General features: G+C 44.2%; 1 protein-coding gene across 1 annotated transcript; it reads left to right on the top strand.

The window, feature by feature from the left end:
• The first annotated feature begins 1,472 nt into the window (after nt 1-1,472).
• On the top strand, nt 1,473-22,453 carry ZBTB8B (zinc finger and BTB domain containing 8B). Its single transcript, XM_063444536.1, has 4 exons — nt 1,473-1,542; nt 18,773-19,698; nt 20,034-20,212; nt 21,194-22,453. Exons 2-4 carry the CDS (start codon nt 18,795-18,797, stop codon nt 21,479-21,481), a joined length of 1,371 nt encoding a protein of 456 aa, XP_063300606.1. The 5' UTR covers nt 1,473-1,542; nt 18,773-18,794; the 3' UTR covers nt 21,482-22,453.
• Nucleotides 22,454-22,957: the final 504 nt, after the last annotated feature.

Here is a 22,957-nt window from a genome sequence, read left to right as displayed (position 1 = left end):
TTCTGCCAGTGACCGCATTATGTCTGACATTGTGGCCTGCTGTGTCGGGGCATTCAGGTCCCTGGTGCCCGGTGAGCTTGGGGAGTCCGCGCTCGCGTGGCCGCCGCCATCTTTATGCGCTTGCGGCCTAGGCGTTGTGAGGAGGTCGGCTACGGATGGAGTACCGTCTCTCCGTTTGTTTCCCGATTTTTTTTTTTTTTTGTAAATCTGTTTGTTTCCCGATTTTTTGTGTTGGGCCATCTCCTAAACCTTCTTCGTTGCTCTGCTTTCAGTTTCAGGTGTTGGTGAGCGGGTAATTCGCGTCTGGCGTGGTTTTTGGACCGGTCGGGGTGCAGAGCTCTCTGCCTAAGCGGCCATCACTTTCGGCGGTCAAGCCACGCCCCCCTTGGTACCTTTTTTTATTACTCACGACAATATTGTATTTAGTTTTTTATTACTTACCACAATATTGTATTTTTTTTTTTTTATTACTTACCACAATATTGTATTTATTTTGGCGCTACCTGTTTCCTTTGTTCTGTTTGTTTAATAAAAACCTCTGTTCGTACTCTTACCTCTGATGCTCGCCTAAAATACTTCTCTACGGCTGCACCGTTCCTATGGAAGCCCTTCCCCTCTCTATTAGACTTTCACCCAGTCTCCACTCCTTCAAAAAAATCTTTGAAAACTTACTTCTTTAGGAAAGCATATAAATTAAACTGTGAACATCTTTCCCTCCCCGCACCGATTCCTCTCCTGCGACTGTCATCAAAACAAAACACTAAGCCCTCAATGAACACTATCCTAGCAACCTACTTTTCTACTCTACCCTTACCTTTTGTGTCACTATACCCTAGTCCCTCTAGCATGTAAGCTCATTGAGCAAAGCCCTCAATCCGCCCATTGTACCGCGCGTAAGAATTTGTTGGTGATTTATAAATAATAATAATATAAATTATTAGAATTGGTCACAAGCTCTATTGTGGTGATAATTTTAAGTATGGGGCATTGTATTGTAAATATATAGTATAAACACAGCAGTGAGAGAGTGCAGTCCATTTTGGATTGTTACTGTATTTATGTATGGGTTATTTATAAACAGGGCCTGCAGCATTCCATCTTATATTAGCTTAGCTATGTAGCAAATTGTATATAAAGTATATCACAATGTGTTTATTTTTTTTTTCTCTTTGCTCCACCACTCCCGTTTTGTATAACCTTAAAATCACTGCTTCGAGTCTAATTTCCTTTTTCGACCCAAATTCTCCAATATCAGCAGAGCATTTGGCAAACTGTGAGTAATTGGGAGAATGGCTGCCTGACCTGCAGCACGAAGTGGGTTAATGACACTAATCCGCAGGAAAGTCAGCGTTCCATGGAAAGAGACGCTCGCTCCTCTTGCATGCAGGGAGTTGTAGTTCCCGTCCAAACGATAATGCTCCAGCGAAAACGTCCTTAAAACAACAACTCCCGACGTGCCTCGCGAAGCCGGGCTTCCTGATTGGTTGTCTTCGCCAAGCTTGCAATTAAGTGTGGTTGCATCGCGCAAGGGCTGGCTGTAAGGTGAGGAGAATGGAGCTTTAATTATTTTAAATTTTTGGGATATAGGAGACGAGTTAGCCAATGGATATTTAGAGTGCTGGGTAGGATTTCCTGTTTTAAGTATAAATTCCAGATAGCAGGCCAAAGCAATCAACCTATAATAAGATGCACGGTAAAAATGCCCCCTCCTCTTCCTCCCTGTCCTGAAATATGGAGCACCCTCCATGGTGTATACTAAATGTACCTGGAAAATGCCTTGAAATAAGGTGTGCACTCATTAGAGTCCAGTATAAACTATAAGAAATGTCCTTTGTTTTAAAACTCACTGTAAACCCTCCACTCAAGTTAAATGCATTGTAAACCCCACTTACATCATAAATACACCATTGTAATATTTGGGATTTCTTGCTAAAAGGGCCCTTAACCCCCTCCCCTTTGCATCAGTTGTATTACCTTAATAATGTATTTATTTACTGCACTCCATTGGGAAGGTGCAATGGAATATCCTGTGCAGTTTATTAATTAATCTTATTGTAACTGAGTTTTTTTTTTTTCCCCCAAACTTTCTGCGAGTTTTGAAATTTCCTCCTTCTTATATTGTGTTTTATTTTATTTAAAATGAAACAATCTGTTGACATCCTAGCTGTATGTAATGGGTGTGAACAAAATATGAATAAATGAGGAAAAACAAACTAAAAATACAATTTAGGTTATAATAACGTATGCATAACTTGCAGTTAAGTAAAAATACCACAAAATAGATTAGTTTATTCATCTCCGTTTTGGGAATACTTTAATTAATTGTTTTTATTACTCCAATATGCTTTTGAACAAGTAGGAATTTACAGTATATAATATAAACCTTTTACTTTTTTCCAAAATGTGATGTGCCGGGACAGTAAGTTTAATCGTGGTGCCAAAGACCAAAAGAGCTACAGACACTTCAGCTCATTGCAGTGGTCTGGGTGCAGTGTCCCTGTCCCCCTTAGTCCTGCCATGTAAAACATTGCAGTTTGTGAGAAACCACAATGTTTACATTGCAGCACTAAGACAGCCTCTAGTGGCTGTCTACCGGAAAGCTACTAGAGGTGCTTTTGGGATTTTACCGGACTCTAGGTCGCCTAAATGACGCTGGACGTCCTCACACTCTGCATGAGAACATTCAGCATCAGTGAAATCCTCTCAGGAAAGCATTGAGTTAATGCTTTCCTATGGCAGCGTTTGACAAATCTCGGTCGCCATTGCAACTAGGAATTATGCCCTGGTGCCAGTAATTGGTCAGCCTGTTCCCTCCCTCCTCCCGCAGGGGAACTGCAAGTTTGACGGGCAGCATTAAAAGACTGCCAGCTTGCCGCCCGCATTCCTCCGAGCCCGCCCACCCACAGTGCGCAAAGCAGGTCCGGCCGCTGTCCTCATCCAGCCCCTTTATGCAGAGCCGGCTGCCCGCCCTTTCCCCTGCATGCCGGGAGGAAGTAATTACAGTTTCCTTCACTTCCTCCTGGCACACAGAGATCTGCACGAGGCTGAAGAGACAGGAGTAGGTGGAGTCTGGAACAGCGGCAGCTGCTCCCACTAACCTATTGCCATTTGCTCCTGCCCAGTCCCACTGGACCCCAGTGAAGCCACCCCCCTGAGCCCAAAAGTTAGGAAACAGGAGGGTGGTTAAAAATATGTATTATTTTTTTATTTGTGTGTGTGTGTGTATATATGTTATGCCTGTTTGTGTGTATCTATGCATCTTTGTGTGTGTGTGTATCAAATAATACTTTGTGACTGTGTGGGGTGAGGGTGTATCTGTCAGCGTGTGTGTGTTGTGTCTAGGTGGGTGTGTCTGTCTGGGTGGGTATGTCATCTCTATGGGGAACATTCAGCGCCTCCATGCAGAGCGTGAAGACGCTGAATGTAAGTAGGAGACCCTTTAGTGGCCGTTTGAGTGATGGCCACTAGAGGTGTTTCTAGGCAGCAATGTAAACACTGGCTTTTCTCTGAAAAGGCAGCATTTACTTTGAAACGCCTGCAGGGACAATCTATAGACTCCAGACCACTACATTAAGCTGTAGTAGTTCTGGCAAGTATAGTGTCCCTTTAAGAATTGTATCTTCGTCGTCGGGGGGAAAAAAAATGGCTCCTAACTTTTTTAGCTGGCTCCTAGATTGAAAGCAAATTTGTCAAGCCCTGTCCTATGGAAAGGGCCTAATGGACTCCCGCTCATTAAGCCCCCCCATCAGTGGAGGCGAAGTGCCGGCCCAGTACCAATGGACATTGGCGCTGGAATCAGGTAAGCACTTTATTGGCCACAGGAGCGGCTTTGGGGGGAGGCGAGGGCAGAGGACTCTAGTGTTATAAATACAGATTTGTATACCTAACACTATAGAATCCCTTTAACAAAATAATTTACATAGGGAGCATTTGAACTGTTTTCCTATTATCATTTTATCATCAATTGGTAACAAAAGTTTAGTTGGGGTGAGCCAAAATTCAGAGTAGGGTGTGAGGAGTCAATAGCTTTTTCTTTTTATTCTTTATTAATGAACCAATTTCAGTGATATTACGTACAATGAATGCTTAACGTATGGGGATTTGTATGACTGGGTACTAAAGATGACATCTTTTTAAGTGAATTAAATCATAACATTAGTTAATGTGTGAGGCTGTAGCGCACATTTCTGCATGGGTGTTCTCCTTGAGGTGCTCAAGTGTATGCGGTTTGTTCACATACACCCACTCGTTTAAATTTCCCCATAGGAAGTTATCGAGAGCTGACAGTTTGGGTGAATTCATCTGGGAATTCCTGACAGTTGTCTCAGGAGGTGCATTCTGGCCCTGTCTGTATGGGCAGTAGCCTCATCCTGTTGAAAACACATATCAGGACAATTTTCTCTTCATATCAAAATATTGGAACTGTCATTTTGGAAATAAAATTACACTATTTTTACTCGTTCCTTCATGAAATTACCCATGATGAATCTCTCAAGACTTAGTAATATGTACCTGCAACAAAATAATCTAACTACTAACAAGTAAGGTATTTACCTGTCAAATTCAGAATTTTGGCCCAAGCTGTATTTAGGGTATATTTTGTGTGCATGTTTTCCACACCACAGACATACCTTAGTAGTTTTAATATCAATACTGATGTAGGTATTCCATTAAAAATTATATTTATTTTTTGCTTAAGGAGTGCTCCAAGCACTATAACCACTACTACCCTTTCCTGGGTCCTGCCGGGCACCAGCGTCACATCTGGTCGTCTTCTCTAGTCGGAAGAGCTGGATGGCTCTATAAAGCTATGTAAGCCAATGCAGGACTGTTCTCATTGAGTGAGACTGAGATTTCTCAGTTGATGGTCTCAGTCAGCGATTGCGTTGCTTTAACCAGTACTTTTTACTGCCTTTAGAAGAGCAGTTGTGGTGTGTTCCTGATGTGACCCAGGTGAGTTTTCAAACTGTACTAAAACAGTTGACATCTTCCCATGGAATGGCGTCAGGACACTTTGGACACTATAGTGTTCCATTGAAGGGACTTGATACACACCTAGGCCACTTCTTCTCAATTAAGTTATCTTGGCGCCATGCCACTCTAGTTTAAACTCTGCAAATGAAAACCTTGCCATACTTCAGGAACAGCAATGTTTACATTGCAGGGTTTAATTGCCTCTAGTCTGTGTAACTCTGACAGTCACTAGAGGTGTTTTTGCACAAATAGCCAAGTAAATATTGTCTGTTTTAATCAGATTACCTCATAGAGACCATCTGGTGCGGCGTCTTGCTGCGCATGTGCACTAGCTTGCAATGCTCTCCTATAGGAAAGTACTGTATTGCCTGATATCATCAGGATTGATGTTCTCAACCAAGGAGGTGGGGGAAACCACAAATAAAGTAGTGTGGCGTGGGAGGAAATGTGAGTAAAAGTACTCTTTAACTAATGCTGGGGGATCACAGAAATGGTGACTAGGACACTATATTGTTAGGAATACATATTTTATAAGAGGTTGATCAGCTAGCACTACAATCCCCGTGTTGCTTTTCCAGTCTTTAGAATGGCAAAACATTGTGGAAGTTGTATTTCTTAACCCCTTAAGGACACAGCTTCAGAAGCTTGTCTTACGCTTAATGACACAAGCAATTTTTGCATTTTCTTGCTGTTTGCGTTCAACTGCAATTTGCATCTCTCTCGTTTATTGCACCGACACATATTATATACTGTTTTTTAAAGGACAGAAAGGGCTTTAATTTGATGTAACATATATATATATAAATGCTTATTTATTATCAAAAAAATGCAAAAAAAAATTTAACATTTTCTTTTTTACAGTTTTTGCAATAATAATGTGTGCCTAATTAGTGCAGGTTAAAGAAAGCAATTAAAAATAAATTCATTTAGTTGTTCTGATTTACAGAATATATAATGTGTCTGGGATTTTCAGTTTTTTTTGGTAGTTACAGGTCACAAAGCACAAGGAGTAAAATAAACTTTTAATGTGGAGCAATTTTAGAATTTGGTATGTTTGTCTTGTAAGCCTAATAGCCATAAAATAAAACAAAATTGCCACACAAAAGTATATATTTATATAAAGTAGACCTCACAGGCTATTTACCTAAGGTTGTTTTGACACTTTCTACGTAGTCATTTCACCGCCAACCTCTGCTAAATATTGGAGAAAAATTGTGTTTTTTTTTGGCACACAAACTTATAACAAAGAACTTCTCATGTGTATTTTGTAAAGTTGGTGTGTGCTATTCATTTACAAAGTTTTATTTTGTGTTCAGTTACACCTGCTGAGTAAAATAACACCCCCTTTGTATGTCTTTGGCACTATTTCGTGAAGCTACAGTGCCATATATGAGACCTGTCCTTTTCAGTATTCACAGTAGATTTTTGAGAGACGGATTTAATGAGCCAATGCTTCCATTTGGGGTATTATAACAGTTTGACTGTTCAAAAAAACCCCACAAAGGCCTTAACATGCCCCCATTTTTTCACCAATATATGCCAAAGTATGTGGTAAAAAAATATTTTGGGCATTTTTTACATACGGATTACATTTTTGCTGGGCCTTTTGTATATTTCATATGTGCCACTAAGTTCAAACCTCCCAAATTATGCTCAGCTAAGTCTTCTGAGTAAAATGACACCCCCATTGTATGTCTTTGGCAATATTTTGTGAAGTTACAGTGCTGTAAAAGAGACGTGACAAGTTTACGTTTTTAAGTGTGAATTTTCATGGAGGGTTTTGATGTGTCCGTGTTCCACTTTGGAGCACTTGAGCAGGCTACATATTACAACTACACCATAAAGGCATACCATTTCTTAAAGAACACATCCCAGGGTATTTCAAAAGGCATATTTTGAACCTTAGCGTGGGATCATTTTTCCGCTAGCTTGTACCAAGTGTAGTGGTAATAAGCGTTTTTTCTGCCTTTTTGACACACAAAGTGAGTTTGCACAGTATATTTTGCAAACCTTATGTGTGCTACGACTGTAAAATACTTCATATGTTGCTCAGCTATGTTGGCTGAGTACAGCAATACCCCTGTGTTATTATATATTCATTACACACACACACATTTACAGGCATATAATTACAAACACACACAGGTACAGATGGACAGTCACGTACATACAGCCACATATACAGTGTCACACATACACCGTTACATGCAGACAGCCACACACACAGAGGCAGACAGTCACTCTCACATACACACACGCAGACAGACATACGCACACAAAAAAGGCAGACAGTCACATTCACACAGACACAGGCAGACAATCACACATAGTTACCTCTATTTATTATGGAGGTGAAAGTAGTGCAGCTCCTGGATTCTGGTTGTTGGGGAAGCAGGGACTCCTTCCTGATTCCCATGCAGACATTACCTGGTACTTCTAGCACCGCACGCTAAGCCCCACCTCTGCTGCACGCTAAGCCCCGCCCCAAATATTTTTTTTTTATCCCGGGTGGAGAATAATGAAATCCTCCACCCAGCCGCACAGCTCGCATACCCCTAAGGCCGGCCCTGCACGTAATGATTATGGTGATTAGACTGCCAATTTTAAGAAACATTGTATACATTTTGGAGCAGGCACTTCTGATTGTTGTCTTTGTTTCAAGGCTAAAAATTCAAAGTCCTATGCTACTAAACAGGCTTAAAAGTTACTTGTCATTTTAAACCTGGGGAGTCCATAGCACACTCACCAGGGGTGAATTTTTACTCGCCAGGGTTGACGTTTCACTCGACAAAAAGGCTAGTTGGAGAGTGGAAATTCTGAGCCCTGTTCGTTCTATTCAGTAATAGTGGTTTGCAAATGCATGCTGCTATGCTCAACTCCACTGCACATTATCACAGGAGAGAAAGAGGCTTCCCTGTGACCATCCAAGGCTTTGTAAGTAGAAGGCACGTGCTTGCTGCCGTCCTATTTACTTATCCGGTCGCCGTCGATCGCGGTGTGGGGACTCACCTGGCAGACCAGGGAGTCCCCCTCCGTCTGTTTCGGCCCCCCTGGGCCATGTGATCGCGAGGTCCTTGCAAGGACCTCACAATCGCATGGACTGCATAGCCCTCCAAGGCAGTGCCACCAGGGGGAGTGCTTGTAATGACAGGTACTCCCCCTGCTTCCTGAAAAAGAATTGTGTATATATATAATTCTACGGATATATTTATGTAATAATTTTTTTTTTGTGAATTAAATTTTATTCAGATTTTCAAGAATAAATTTGCAAATAACAATAAAGGTAAACGTCTCAAGTGTGGTTCAGTGAAACACGCAGGTTTCCAACAACTGGCAGATACAGGTAATAAGGCACATTGTTAGCGATTCTGAGGTGTCGGTAAAGTAATGCAGAGAAACGCGCAGGTTTCCAGGTCGGAACATGTGTAGTTGAGCATTTAATGGCATACCTGTGGTCTGCTGTATCCTGGTCCGGCTGCGCGGCCCGCAAGTCCACCCGGGAAGGGGGGGGGGAGAGGGGGGGGGGGGGATAAAAAATGGGGAAATGGGGGGGGGGATCCCTCAGCGTTTGAGAAAGCGTCCTCCCTTCCCTTTAGGTTTATGTGGTCCTTCGTCTCTGTCAGGGTCAGAATTGTCGAGTTAACGTCTGTCAGTGGTAGTTTTATGTATGACGTGCGCTGTCTTGTCGGTCCTTCCTTGTCACCCCTACCCATCGTCTCGGGTCATGTCCCTTCTGATGTCTACTCAGTCTGTGATAAGCGTCTGGAAGTCAGGTTTCGTCGTGGTCAGTATCCAGTGTGTCCAGGTCGTCATATACGACTGTTCCCTCCCCTCTGCGTGTGAGGTGAGTTCCTCTAGTGCCCTTAGCTCTTCCATGCGCTTAAACCAGGTCGACACAGGTGGTGGGGTCTTTTGTTTCCAGTATAAGGGAATGAGACTCTTGGCTGTATTTAAGATCCTGATCGTTAGGGATTTTTTGTAAGCTGAGCTACGGGTGGAGGTGTGGTGCAGGAGAAAGGCTGCTGGGTCTAATTGGGGGGGAGTATCAGAAAATTTGGTGATGATCGTGTGGATCGCTGCCCAGTAGGGTCGTATCAGGGGGCACGTCCACCAGATATGGAAGAGAGTGCCTAGGGCTTTCTCACATCTCCAACAGTTGTTGGTGGCGGTTGGGTCGTAGGAATGGGTGGCCAGTGGCGTGCGGTACCAGCGAGACAGTACCTTATAGGCCGTTTCTTGTATGCCGCTGGATGTTGAACAGTGAAGGGACAGGGTACAGATCTTTTCCCATTGGGCTGGCGAGAGTGTAATTCCCAGGTCGGTTTCCCATTTACTCATGAAGCTCGGTGGGGGAAGTCTCTTTGCGTCCATGAGGAGGCTGTAGAGTGTGGACAGTCCCCTGGCCAGTGGGTTTGGGTCATGGCAGAGCCTTTCAAAGTCTGTGAGCGGCCTGTGGGCATGGATGTCTTTGGTGACTATTAGTAGGTAAGCGGATAGTTGTTTGTATCTAAACTGCAGCATGAACGTTGGTCTCCCCACGGGCAGCAGGGACTCAAGAGTCCGTATCGTGCCATTGGTGGTAGCGTGGCAGAGTCTGGGTAGTGAGTTTCCTAACAGTTGTTGGAACGGGCCTGCGTCTAGTCCAGGTGGGAAGGCGTCATTATGCGTCAGGGGTAAGAGTGGTGAGATGGGCGTGGTGAAGGAGGAGGGTGTCCCCACTTTGTGCCAGACCATTAAGGTTGCTCTAATTAGCGGGTGTGGGTTAGCCAGCTGTCTGCCCTGGTGGTGATCTAGCCACGGTAGGAGCCCTATTGGTCTGGATATTTGGTCTGACTCTATTTCCTTCCATAGCTTGTGGACCTCCGATTTGGACCATTCCATCACCCTCTGGAGATGGGTTGCCTTGTAATAAACCTGGAAGTCTGGGAGGGCCAGGCCGCCCTTCCGTTTTGGTAATGTGAGAGTGTCGTGTTTGACCCGTGCCTGTAGGTTGTGCCATGTGAATCTGAGTGCCATGGAGCGCAGTGTTGAGAAGTACGCCTCAGGTATGTGAATTGGCAGTGTCTGTAACAAGTAGAGCAGCCTGGGCAGGATGTTCATTTTCAACACTCCAATGCGTCCAAACCAGGAAAGGCGAACTTTAGTCCATTCCTCCAGGTCTCTACGTATTGTGGTTAGGAGGGGTTGGAAATTAGCGGTGTATATTTGTGACAGGTCTCTTGGTATGGAGGTGCCTAAGTATCTTATAGTAGTGTCAGACCATTGGAATGGGAGCGTGTGCTTCAGGGCTGCAACTCTATTGGGTGGGATCGAGACATTCAGAACCGAAGATTTGGCGAGGTTAACTTTGAAATTCGATAATTGGCCGTAGAGCTGGAACTCTGCCATAATTGCTGGCATTGATGTTTCAGGCTGAGTGACATAAAACAGCAGATCATCTGCAAAGGCAGCCACTACGTGTCTCGTCTGCCCTATCTGTATCCCTTTTATGGCTTGGTTGTCCCGGACAGAGTTAAGAAAGGGCTCCAGTGCCAGTACAAACAGCAATGGGGACAAGGGGCATCCCTGTCTTGTGCCGTTCCGGATGGGGAACGGGTTCGTGAACAGTCCGTTCACGCATACCCTTGCTGTGGGTTTGGAGTATAGTGCTCGTATCCAGCTCATCATGTGCGGGCCCAGACCTATCTCTTCCAATACCGCCAGCATGTAGCCCCAATCTATGCGGTCGAAGGCCTTCTCCGCGTCTGTGGAGAGCAAGAGGAGGCCCTCCCGACTGTCTTGTGCCTTGTGGATGAGATCTAGTGTCCTGATGGTGTTGTCTCTTGCTTCTCTCTGGGGCGTGAACCCTGCCTGGTCTCTATGTATGAGATCAGGGAGGTAGGTTTGTAGTCTGCGGGCTAGTATTTTTGTGAAGAGTTTAAGGTCACAATTTAGTAGGGAGATAGGTCTGTAGCTCGCACAGAGTTCCGGGTTCTTACCTTCCTTTGGGATTAGGGAGATGTTGGCCTCTAGAGTCTGTGTGGGTAGGCTGGCTCCGTCACGTAAGGTGTTAAGGGCAGTCAAGAGATGTGGGGATAACACGTCAGCAAATTTTTTATAGTATCTAGTGGGGAGACCGTCAGGGCCCGGGCATTTGCCCAATTTCGACTCTTTTATGGCCCAGGCTAACTCGCGAGGCGTGATCGGTTCGTCAAGGGCATTCGTAGCTTCCCTGGGAAGTCGGTTATGTATGCGTGTGCGTAGGTATTGTCTAGTTTCTGGTAAGGCGTCACCTTGGCGTGGTGGCTCCCTGTCGGGGTGTATGGCATAAAGCTCCGCATAATATTCCCGTATTGCCGCCGCCATGTCTCCCGGGAGATGTTTCAGTCGCCCTTCTTTATCACGAATTTTAGGTATGTAGGATTCTGCTCTCTTTTTAGCGATCATACGGGCCAGCAAGGTCCCGCATTTGTTGGCGTGTGTGTGAAAGAAGGCTTTGGTGCGCAGGTGCGCCCTTTGGTGGTAGGCATTCATGATGGATGCCAGTTCCCTGCGTAGTGTCAGTAGCTTGGCACCATCGCTCTGGAGCCGTGTAAGTTTGTGCCTGGCTTCCACCACCTGTATCTCCGTGATTATGGTCGCCAGTCTGGCAGCCTTTGCTTTTTTCAGGGCTGCGCTTTTGGCTATGAAGTAGCCTCGTATCACGCATTTGTGGGCCTCCCACACACAGAGGGGTGTCACATCTGGGGTAACATTGTCAGTGAAGTATTGAGTAAGTGCGGTTCGGGATTCCGTGGCTACTGTTAGGTCGTTAAGTAGGGCTTCGTTCAGTCGCCAGTTGCGGCACGTCGGCTTATAGAGGGGAGACGTTAGCGTCATGGTGAGTGGTGCGTGGTCGGACCATGTCGCGGTCCCAATCGTCACAGACTTAACATCAGTCAGGTAGTAGTGTTGTAGGAAAAAGTAGTCAAGTCTGGAGTACGTCTTGTTTGGATTGGAATAGAAGGTGAAGTCTCTGTCATCAGGGTGTGTCGCTCTCCAACAGTCGGTCAGGCGTTGGTCTCTAAGGGTTTTGTTGATAGTGGTCAACACATGTCTGGGTATCGTCGAGGTGCCCGTAGAGGTGTCTAGGCTCGGTTGTAGGGCCACATTTAGGTCTCCTCCCATGATCAGACAACCCTCCGTGAAGGCCATGATGGCTTTCAGTGATTTAGTCAGAAAACGGTGTTGCGCAGTGTTAGGAGCATACAGGTTGGCTAGCGTGTACGTACGGTCAGCTATCGTTCCCTTAACACATATATACCTTCCCCAGTCATCTTTCATGGTTGCTGTGGGTGTGAAATGTAGGGATTTATGAAGGAGGATGGCCGTGCCTTTGGATTTTCCTAAGGGGTTGTTGCTGAGATAGCATTGGGCGAACCGTTTGTCAGTCATTCTAGGTGTCAGACCTTCCTTGAAATGTGTCTCCTGTATGAATACTATGTGGGCTCTTTGGCTGTGAAAGTGGCGGAGCGCCTGTGATCGTTTCTCAGGTTGGTTAAGGCCCTTGGCATTAATAGAGACAATGTTGATGTCTGCTCTGGTTACCGGTTTCGTGTTCTGCATGACGGAGTACCTATGGGCTATTCTGGGAGGGGTAGTGCGGGCAGATAAATGGTGGGCCTGCGGTTTGCAGTACCGCTCAGGTGGTGGGTGGGTTCAGGGGAGGAGCGTGTCAGAGGTACAGGGAAAGGGTGTTACCTGGACGGGTGGTCCTTGATGAGGCCCCTTCCCGAGTCCCCACGCGGACACCGCAGCCGGACTTTGAGCACCTAGGATTAGATACAGAGACGACACAAAAAAGAAAAGAAAAATAAAATGAACACTATGTAAACAATAAGTAAACAATGAACAATAAAACAACACTATACAAAATAATGGCTCGGGTGTAGGCCGAGGTGGAGTCGTCCCGTCCGTACTAGCGGTTCGGTCGAGTCCCCTTGCCTTTCTACCTGACACCCCGACCAGGTGGGAACGTGGCCTACTGGTTACTGAATGCCTCTCGGATATACCCGGTCTCTCTCCGGTGTCCCGGTTCAGAGAGGGGAGAGGAAAGGATAAAAAAGGAGAAAAAAAAACGAGGTGTTTCCCCGTGGGGTCACCTACAGCGGTGACAACAAAAAGAAAGAAAAACTCCCACGTGGAAGGCCCCTCTGGCTACCCCCTACCCGCCCCGCCCAAAAAATACTCTAGCCCCTAGGTTATCTGTGATCTTGTGAGTGGGGTATCGTAAAGATTATGCATGTCGTGTGGACCAGGCTTCTAGCCTTGTGAGTCGTGTGTGCGAGCATCATGGCGTGTCTAGTTGGATGGCGTGTCGTGTTGTGGCCCTGAGCTCTGGCGTCTGGCGTGTGTGTGGTGGTTGTGTTTCCCTCCTGCCTATCCTTCCCCATGGTATATACCCATCCACTTCAATAGAGGGGGAGGATGGGCCCTCCGACAAAGACCCTATATCACCATTATTAGTAGTCCCAAAATGTGCCGGTGGCACCGAGTCTCCCCGTCTCTGCGGCTCGTGGTTGGTGGTGTGGCAATGTCAGTCCCTCTATGGCAACGCAGCCGGTTAAGAGAATGTTCCCCTTCTGAGTGGCGGTCGAGGCATAGCGTGAGCCGCAGAGTCATCAAATCCCCCGTTTCAGCCCCCCACCCAAAAGTGTAACAAGAGAGGGAGACCGGCAGTTCAGTGTGGTTTGTGAGATACCTTATGGGAAGCTCCCCAGCGGGTTATTGTTCATAGGCAGGTACCTCAAACTGTGGGTCTCAAAGTCTCTTAGGAGCCGTAGAACTCAGCGGGTGTTGCCGACTGGTCGCGCCGTCTCCTGTCTAGATCTAGTTCTTCTTTGTGGCAGTGGGTCGTCTCGTGTCGGCCTCGGTGGGCCTACATAGAAGTCTAATGGGTCCGGCCAAGGCATGTTGAAAGGTGGTAGCTGGAGCTCGATGGTGAGATCTTGCAGGTCCTGTTGGTTGCGTACCGGCATGGGACCATTAGGGGTGTGAGCAATTAGGCCGGTCGGGAAAGTCCATCGGTATCTCACCTTCTGAGCCGTCAGGGCTCGAGTGAGGGGTTTCAGGGCCCTGCGGTAGCCCAATGTGGCCGGGCAGAGATCAGGAAATATCTGGATCGGGTGGTCCTCGTGGGTAATGGATCCCGCATTACGAGCCGCCTGTAGTATGTCTTCTTTGAGGGAGAAGATAGTTAAGCAGCATATAACATCTCTTGGCGGCGCTCCTTCAGGGCCTCTGGGTCTTAATGCCCTGTGTGCACGGACAAAGTCGATCAGCGTGTCCGTAGGACGGCCTAGAAGGTCGTTGAATAAGGAGGTAAGTGTGTCTGTGAGCCGGGTTGAGGGTTCTTCGCCTTCAGGTAGGCCTCGGATCCGCAGGTTGTTTCTGCGGCCCCTGTTGTCGAGGTCTTCTACATGGCGCGCCATGGCTTGTAAGTGGGCAGTGTGGCTGAGAAGCGTGGACTCCGTGGTTGTGTGGGCCACAGTGAGGTTGTCTTGTTCCTCTTCCAGCCGCGCCATGCGGTCCGCCATACCCTGCATGTCCGCTCTCATCAGTTGGAGGTCGGCCCGGATCGAGGCATGGAGGGCCGATGTGGCTTGGGTCAGATCAGCTCTGGTAGGCAGTGCTCTCAGCAGGGCCATCCAGTCTGCCGGCGGGTGTTCAGTGGGTTCTCCGCTCGCGTCGCCGACCTGGGAGTTCGGGCTCATGGATGAGGCCTCCGAGTACAGGAAGGCCTCAGCGGAGGCCTGGGAAGATGGGTCCGGCTGTGTGGTCATGTATTGCCTGACCGATGCCTGGATTGCAGGTGGGCGGGTGGCCGCTGGTTTAGGGGTACCCCCAGCCTTAGTGTGTTTCCCCATATTTGCGTTTGGGGCAGCTTTCTAGCGATTTGCAGGGCGAGTACGGAGGAGCTCAGAGATTAGGCAGCCATTCCGCACCGCTGCTAGGCCACGCCCCCATTTATGTAATAATTTTACATAATTAGGTAATTTTATTAATTACAATTTCTGGGACCTGCCTGACAACCCAGGTCAAAAGTCCAGGGAATTTAATTTGCTAGCACTATATTTAACCCTGTAACTTCCAAGACACCATAAAACCTGTACATGCGGGATACTGTTTTACTCAGAAGACTTCGCTGCACACAAATATTAGTGTTTCAAAACTGTAAAATGTATTACAACGATGATATCATCAGTGAAAGTGAAATTTTTTGCATTTTTCACACACAAATGGCACTTACACGGACAATATAATTGTTGTGATATGTTTTACTTTTTTGAAACACTAATATTTGTGTTCAGCGAACTCTCCTGAGTATAACAGTACCCCTCATGTACAGGTTTTATGGTGTTATCAAAAGTTACAGAGTCAAATATAAGGCTTGCGTTTCAATTTTTTCACATTGAAATTCGCCATATTGGTTACGTTGCCTTTGAGACCGTATGGTAGCCCAGGAATGAAAATTACCCCCATGATGGCATACCATTTGCAATAGTAGACAACCCAATGTTTTGCAAATGGGGTATGTCCAGTCTTTTTAGTAGCCACTTAGTCACAAACATTGGCCAAAATTGGCGTTCAAATTAGTTTTTTTTTTTTTTTTTTCATTTTTCACACACAAACAAATATTAACACTAACTTTGGCCAGCGTTTGTGACCAAGTGGCTACTAAAAAAGACTGGACATACCCCATTTCCAATACCTTGGGTTGTCTACTTTTGCAAATGGTATGCCATCATGGGGGTAATTCTCATTCCTGGGCTACCATACGGTCTCAAAGACAACGTAACCAATCTGGCGAATTTCAATGTGAAAAAAACAGAAAAATGTAATATGCTATAATTGATCCTGTAACTTCCTAAAACACCATCTAAAACCCTTTAATAAAAGGGTTCTTAAAAATGTCACAATTTATTACAGCACAGCAAGAGTTTCAAATGTATGAAATATGTTTGCAAGTTTTTAATTTCACTCAAAAGATACCAAGCCTATTCATTGCCTTGTTTCAGTAACATTTTACTTGTATACAATCCCCACTGACACCTGTAAAGATGATGACTAGCACTTATTTTGGGGTTTGATGGGAATTTATCCAGTTTAGCTCTCTTAAGGGATTAGTCCTTAGCCTTTTGTCCCTGCTTTTGACAAACCTGTTATTTTGAGCTTAAACTAGATATTTAGATGTTGCCGCCCACATAATGAATGTACCACTAGTAGAAAAAAATTGCTAGTCCTTTTAGAAGTATCAATAGGACTAAAGCTGATGTTCCAGCCTTCACTGTCATTAAACAGAATTACAGAACATTTTGTGGCTGTAGTACATTACACAAAAATACACATTTACACTGGCACCCATTCATTTCACCCTCCCTTTGCTTACATTGGTAGTAAAGTTGCACCGCAACTCAGTGGAAGCCTGTGTGCACCTTACTGTAGACGGGATAGAAACTATTATGCAGGTATGCAGGGGGGTTAGAGGCTGTAGTGAGTGCAAGGGAGGGTTATGTGCTATAATGGGTGCAGGGAAAGTATAGGGGCTGTACTTGGTGCAGCAGGGCCGGCCTTACGGGTGTGCGAGCTGTGCGGCTGCACAGGCCGCCATGGAGCAGAGGGTGCCATGCAGCCGACACAGTTTGCACATTGCCGGCTACCCGGGTGGAGGATTTCATTATTCTCCACCCGGGATTAAAAAAAAAAACAAAAAAAACATTGCGGTGGGAGCGGGGCTAGAAGTACCGGGTAATTGCTGCATGGGAAGCAGGAAGGAGTCCCTGCTTCCCCAACAACCAGAATCCAGGAGCTGCACTACTTCCACCTCCATAATGAATAGAGGTAACTGTGTGACTGTCTGCCTGTGTGTGTGTGTGGCTCTCTGCCTGTGTGTGTGTGTGTGTGTGTGTGTTTGTGTGGCTCTCTGCCTGTGTGTGTGTGTGTTTGTCTCTCTGCATGTAACGGTGTATGTGTGACACTGTATATTATTTATTTATAAAATATTTTACCAGGAAAGATACATTGAGATTTCTCTCGTTTTCAAGTATGTCCTGGGTCCACAAATCATTGCATTGTTACAGTTAGTGTACAATAAAATACAAAATTAATATACAATATATACAACATTTAACATAGAACAGGTAGGAAATATATAATCAACCATGACCGGTACATTCTGTTTTGAGGTATGTAGAGAAGGATCTCTTAAAGGACTTTAAGCTTAGGGAAGATTTTAATTTGTGCGGGAGGTCGTTCCACAAATGCGGTGCTCTGTAGGAGAAGGAGGATCGGGCTGCTTTCTTTTTATATTGAGGTAGGTACTGGATCGGAGGTTGTAGGAAGTGGGAACAGCCGGGGAAAGCATTGCGTTCAGGTAGGGTGGGAGTTTCCCAGAAAAGCTCTTAAACACAAGGCTAGAAAGATGAAGGGTGCGTCTGGATTCCAGCGACAGCCAGTTTAGTTCTTTTAGCATGTCACAATGGTGGGTCCTGTAATTACATTGTAGCACAAATCGGCAGAACGAGTTATACAATGTGCTGAGTTTATTAATGTGGGATTGTGATGCAGATGCATATACTACATCCCCATAATCAATGATTGTCATCAGCATTTGCTGTACAATCTTTTCCTTTACTGAAGGGCTTAGGCAGGATTTGTTTCTGTACAGGGCACCTAGTTTTGGATAAAGTTTAGATGCAAGCTTTTCTATGTGCAGGCCAAAAGATAGATTGGGGTCTAACATCATACCCAAGTATTTGAAAGAGTGGACTGCGGTCAGTGTGCCATTTGAAATTGTTTTGATGGATAGGTGAGAATTGTGTAATTTGTGTATATGTGGCTGTATGTACGTGATTGTCCATCTGTACCTGTGTGTGTTTGTAATTATCTGCCTGTAAATGTGTGTGTGTGTGACTGTCTGCCTGTAACTCTGTGTGGGTAATGAATATTTATTTTTAAATCATTATTAATTTAATAAATCCCCTATACAATCACTCTACTTCTATACACACACTATACATGGATTACAAGGGAGGGGGCTGCTGCGAAGATGTTTTTGCACAGGGTGCCTGAATGCCTAAGGCCGGCCCTGGGTGCAGGTAAATGATAGGGGCTGTAGAGGTGCATATGGGATAGGGGTTTTAGTGGGTGTAGTAATTATAGTGGCTGTAGTTCATGCAGGGAGTAATAGGGGCTATAGTGTGTGCAGATGGAGAGGGTCGTTGGGAGCTGGTGGAATTAGGGGCTGTAGTGAGTGCAGGGTGTAATAGAAGATTTAGTGGGTGCTGGTGCTGTAGTAAGTGTAGGGAAATAAAGGGTGTAATAAGGGCTGTGATCTGGGATAAGGGCTGTGATAAGGAGTACAGGGGGTAAGAGCTGTGATTAAGGATGGAGCAGTAGTGGGTGGATAGGAGCAATATAGATATAATCTGCTTATCTGCAGCCCTGGTGGGTGTAGACTGCTCATTTCAGTCTACACTGGAGAATGTCAAATGGAAGAAAATAAATATCCAGGCACACCTGAGGTTTCTTCTAAAAGGCAGGTTTTTTTTTAAAACAAGAAAGTGGAAAGTCTCCACTTGTTTCAAATAAAAAGACTGCCTTTTGCTACAATATATAATGCACTTGATAGCCTTTTGATCTTAAATGGAGCCAGTCCTTATCATGAGTTAGGATCTTTGCTCTCAATTTACATTTGCAAAACAAGTTCATTTGTAAAATACCGCATAATTAGAATTAATTTCCAACTAGATTCATTTTATTTCTTATTCATCTTTTGCAGTTGGTTTGGAGTCTTTTAAAACATGGAGATGCCATCATACTATACAAAACTCCTAGGAGAGTTGAATGAGCAGCGGAAGAGAGATTTCTTCTGTGACTGTAGTATCATTGTGGAAGGAAGAATTTTCAAGGCACACAGGAATGTATTATTTGCAAACAGCGGCTACTTCCGAGCCATGCTTGTCCACTATATCCAGGACAGTGGAAGACATAGTACAGCTTCTCTAGATATTGTTACCTCTGAGGCATTCTCCACCATACTGGACTTTCTTTACTCTGGAAAACTGAACCTGTGTGGAGAGAATGTGATCGAGGTTATGAGTGCAGCTAGTTATTTGCAAATGACTGATGTGGTCAACTTTTGCAAGGCCTATATTCGCTCCTCACTGGACATCTGCAGAAAGATTGAGCGAGAAAGTTCATTTGGTCAAGCTGACAGTGGGAGTGATGGCTTAGGAAGTGCAAGAGGAGCAGCTCTTAGGGCCTTGCAAGAGAAAGGAGGTGTTGGAGACTGTCAGAAAGAGCCACCATGTGGAGATTGTAGTAGCTGCAACTCTGTAGAGGTTTTGGATAAGGATAACCCCAGTGTTGGGTCTCCCGAGGAAAAGAGCTCTGTTAAAGCAGTGGAACCCAAGGAAGAATTTGATTCTGATGTGGTAGAAGTGACTGAGGGGCTTCAGCCATACCCAATGCCGCCTGGAATGGAGCAGGGAGATGAAAGTTTGCATGGAGGTGCAGGGATGGATCTCTCTCATAATTATCATATGAAGCAATTTTTAGAGGCTCTCCTACGTAATAGTTCTAACCAGAGGAAGGACGATCAAGTTCACCATTTCCCACGTGACTTTGAATCCCGTCAAGAGGATGCAGGTGTCCCCATGAGTTCTATGATGGACATTCAGGGTGACTGGTATGGAGAGGACACAGGTTAATATCTTTCATCAAAACAGCATTGATAATAATATAAATCCGTGTAAATAAATAATGTAAAATAAATTGGTGTAAATATAGATTTTTAGTTAAATTTCTCAATCTTGTTTAATTTTACTTAATAATGTAAAATATGTATTTGCAGAAAAGAGATAAGCTTTTAAACATTTTGCTTAATGTTACCTGTTCCATTCTGATTTATCGAAAAGTCTGAATAGTTAAAATTTGTAAACTTACTTTGAAAATGAATAAGTAAAAAAAAATAATACGTTTAATTTACGTAGTTAGATTGCTTAACACCAACTGTGTGCTAAATACCATGTTTCCTTTAGGGGATGTTCTAGTGGTTCCCATCAAGCTGCACAAGTGTCCGTTTTGTCCTTACACTGCGAAACAAAAGGGCATTTTGAAGCGTCACATCCGTTCACACACAGGAGAGAGGCCTTACCCGTGTGAGATTTGTGGCAAGAGGTTTACTCGTCAAGAGCATTTGCGCAGCCATGCACTTACTGTAAGTATGCAATCTTCTGATTTTAAATCCGTGATACTTCTTTTTTTAAATAACTCTTTATTTAACACTGTTAGGAAGGACATTAAGCCACAATTATCAGAAAAAAAAGCACACAGAATCACATGTAAGTCAGTAGATAGATGTACATATGCTTGTTCAATTTTACAACAGTAACATTAAAAAACGAGAGAGAGAAACTTGAAAAAAATGGGTGTTGAATGGGAAGCGAATTTGTAAGATTCACAAGATTAAGAGGATCGAGCATTGGAACAGCTTAGTACATCAAACTGCTTTCCCAGAGAAATTTTAGAGATGAGCTTGTATTCCCATACAATAAGGTCGTCCAGGTATTTGTAGGAATTGGTTTGTGAAAAATCTAAGACAAAAAGGTCAACCCTTTTAGAGCCATGAAGGTGTGATTTCAGAACATTACAACCACAAATGATAGCGGGACCCATGGTCATATACACTCAACTTTACTTTAGCAAGTCAGAGGAAGCAAAACAATGGATTTGCAAGAATCTAAATGGATCACCTGGTACCAGGAGTTTTCTAGAGGATATGGAGTTATAGAAGACAATATCGAAGGTACGGTTTTGCAGCATAAATGAGCTAAAGGCATGCTAAATAACTGTGTTGAAGCTCCTTATTCCTTCTGTGAGTTTAATTGAACATCTCACTACTTTCAGATGCTGCTCTTGGTGGAATGCAAGTAATTCTTTCTATTGGGCCAAATCTTTAGTTCATGTGGGTATTAGAAATTACAGAGCAATTCTAGCAAAGCCTGACCTGTACTTTGCTTCTCACTGGATAATTCACCAAAACTTGAAACTAATCTCAAATTATAGGCTGCAATTGCTGAATAGTCTCCCAAGACACTGTTGTTTTCAGCTTGTCTATTTTGGCATATAATTTAACATTTACTTAGAATTTGGGACAATTCACATGTGAATTACCACAACCGTGTCCTTCTTTTTCTAGGTACACCGGTCCAACCGCCCAATTATCTGTAAAGGTTGCCGTCGGACGTTCACCAGCAGTCTGTCTCCTGGTTTGAGGCGTTTTGGCTTGTGTGACAGCTGCACCTGTGTCACTACGACACACGAGGAATCTCATAGCAGAGGTCACCCTGAACCTGCGTCTGAAAGCATGGACAAAGATGAGGTGGATGGTGACTGGCCTATCTACATTGAGTCTGGAGACGAGAATGAGGCAGCTGAGGAAGAGACGGAGGATAAAGAACAAATACACAGAGAGGTGCTCATGTGACCTTCAAAGTGAAAGACATTCCATCATTGTCCTATGCCAGGCCATTTAAGTAGCATTGTGCTAGAAGGAAAACCTCCGTCCCGTGATTTCCAATGTTGTGGTTCTGGAAACTCTGCAGGTTACACGCCTTATTGGTTGTGCAGTGCAATGCCATTTGGCAGTGATCAGTTAATATTTATCCATATCCTATTTTATATTTTAGTGCTGTGCACTAACTACCAGTAAACCTTTCAAGAGAAACCAGTGTCTCGAATGCATTGTCTGCCTGTATAGAAGAATTCATATTTCATTGGTCAAGTGAGGAGGAACAACTATTGTCCTTTGTTATGTAATTCAAGACTCAAGAACAATTTGGAGCTGGGTTTCCAGAAACCAGACTTGTATTCCATCTAATCAGTTATTGTTGTTTGTAGTGTGATCTACAATTCAGCATTATGTGACAAAATAAGCGATACACATTTCCCTTTTCTTGTCAATTCTCCATAGAGCATTTTTAAATGTATATAATACTCATGTACTGTAATAGTGACTGACTTACAAATCCTTTAGATGATATCAAAAACCTCTCGTAGGATATCACCAACATATTTGTTCATCATGAAATTAAGAAAAATATCTATATACATACATACATGCATATCATCTCTCTATAGAAGTGAACATTGTAAGCAAGGTTACCCTTAAAGAAAGAGAAAATAGGACATAAAAAATACCTTGTTGTAAATATGGTAGTGCAAAACTACAAATACCTATTTTCTGCTGGACAAAATAGAAATACCGCATGTAATGCAATCTTCCACTTTTAATTCTAAAGTCTATCCAAGGCACTCTGCATTATGGGAAACAAGCCCATTGGTTGCCTTTAGGTACCAACATGTGATAAGAAGGTTTAGTTGATGTGCCCTGTTGCCTTTGCATCCTAACATTTTACTTTACATTAAGCTATTTGAAAAAGACTATAGGCTGATCTGAATTTAATTGTTCTTGCCATCTATATATAAAATATCTTTTTTCTTTTATCCTTTTTTTTTTTTTTGGGTTTGGTATGTAAAATAACATACCTGGTAAGTTCTTGAGTAATACATGCCATGGTACTACGCTGTGGAGTATATAAGCTTATTTTAACTATATTTAAAGCAAAATCACTATTTTCATGAGTGACTTGGTTAAAGGACCACTATAGTCACCCAGACCACTTCAGCTCAATGAAGTGGTCTGGCTGCCAGGTCCCCCTAGTTTTAACCCTGCAGCTGAAAACATAGCAGTTTCAGAGAAGTTCACTCGGATGCTGATGTCGATGGAGGAGGAAAGGTCACCAGTGCTGAGGGAGCCCGGCGCTGAATTAAGGTAAGCAAATAAATGGTTAATTAACCATTTATTCGCCGCGGAACGGGGCCCTAGTCACCGTTTCTCTATAGCGTTAGGAATACTTATTTGTATTCCTAACACTATAGTGTTCCTTTAACTTCCACTTTG

This window comes from Pelobates fuscus, chromosome 1 (assembly GCF_036172605.1).
Source record: "Pelobates fuscus isolate aPelFus1 chromosome 1, aPelFus1.pri, whole genome shotgun sequence".
In the NCBI taxonomy this organism is placed as follows: domain Eukaryota; kingdom Metazoa; phylum Chordata; class Amphibia; order Anura; family Pelobatidae; genus Pelobates; species Pelobates fuscus.
This window is presented reverse-complemented; position numbering and strand designations above follow the sequence as displayed.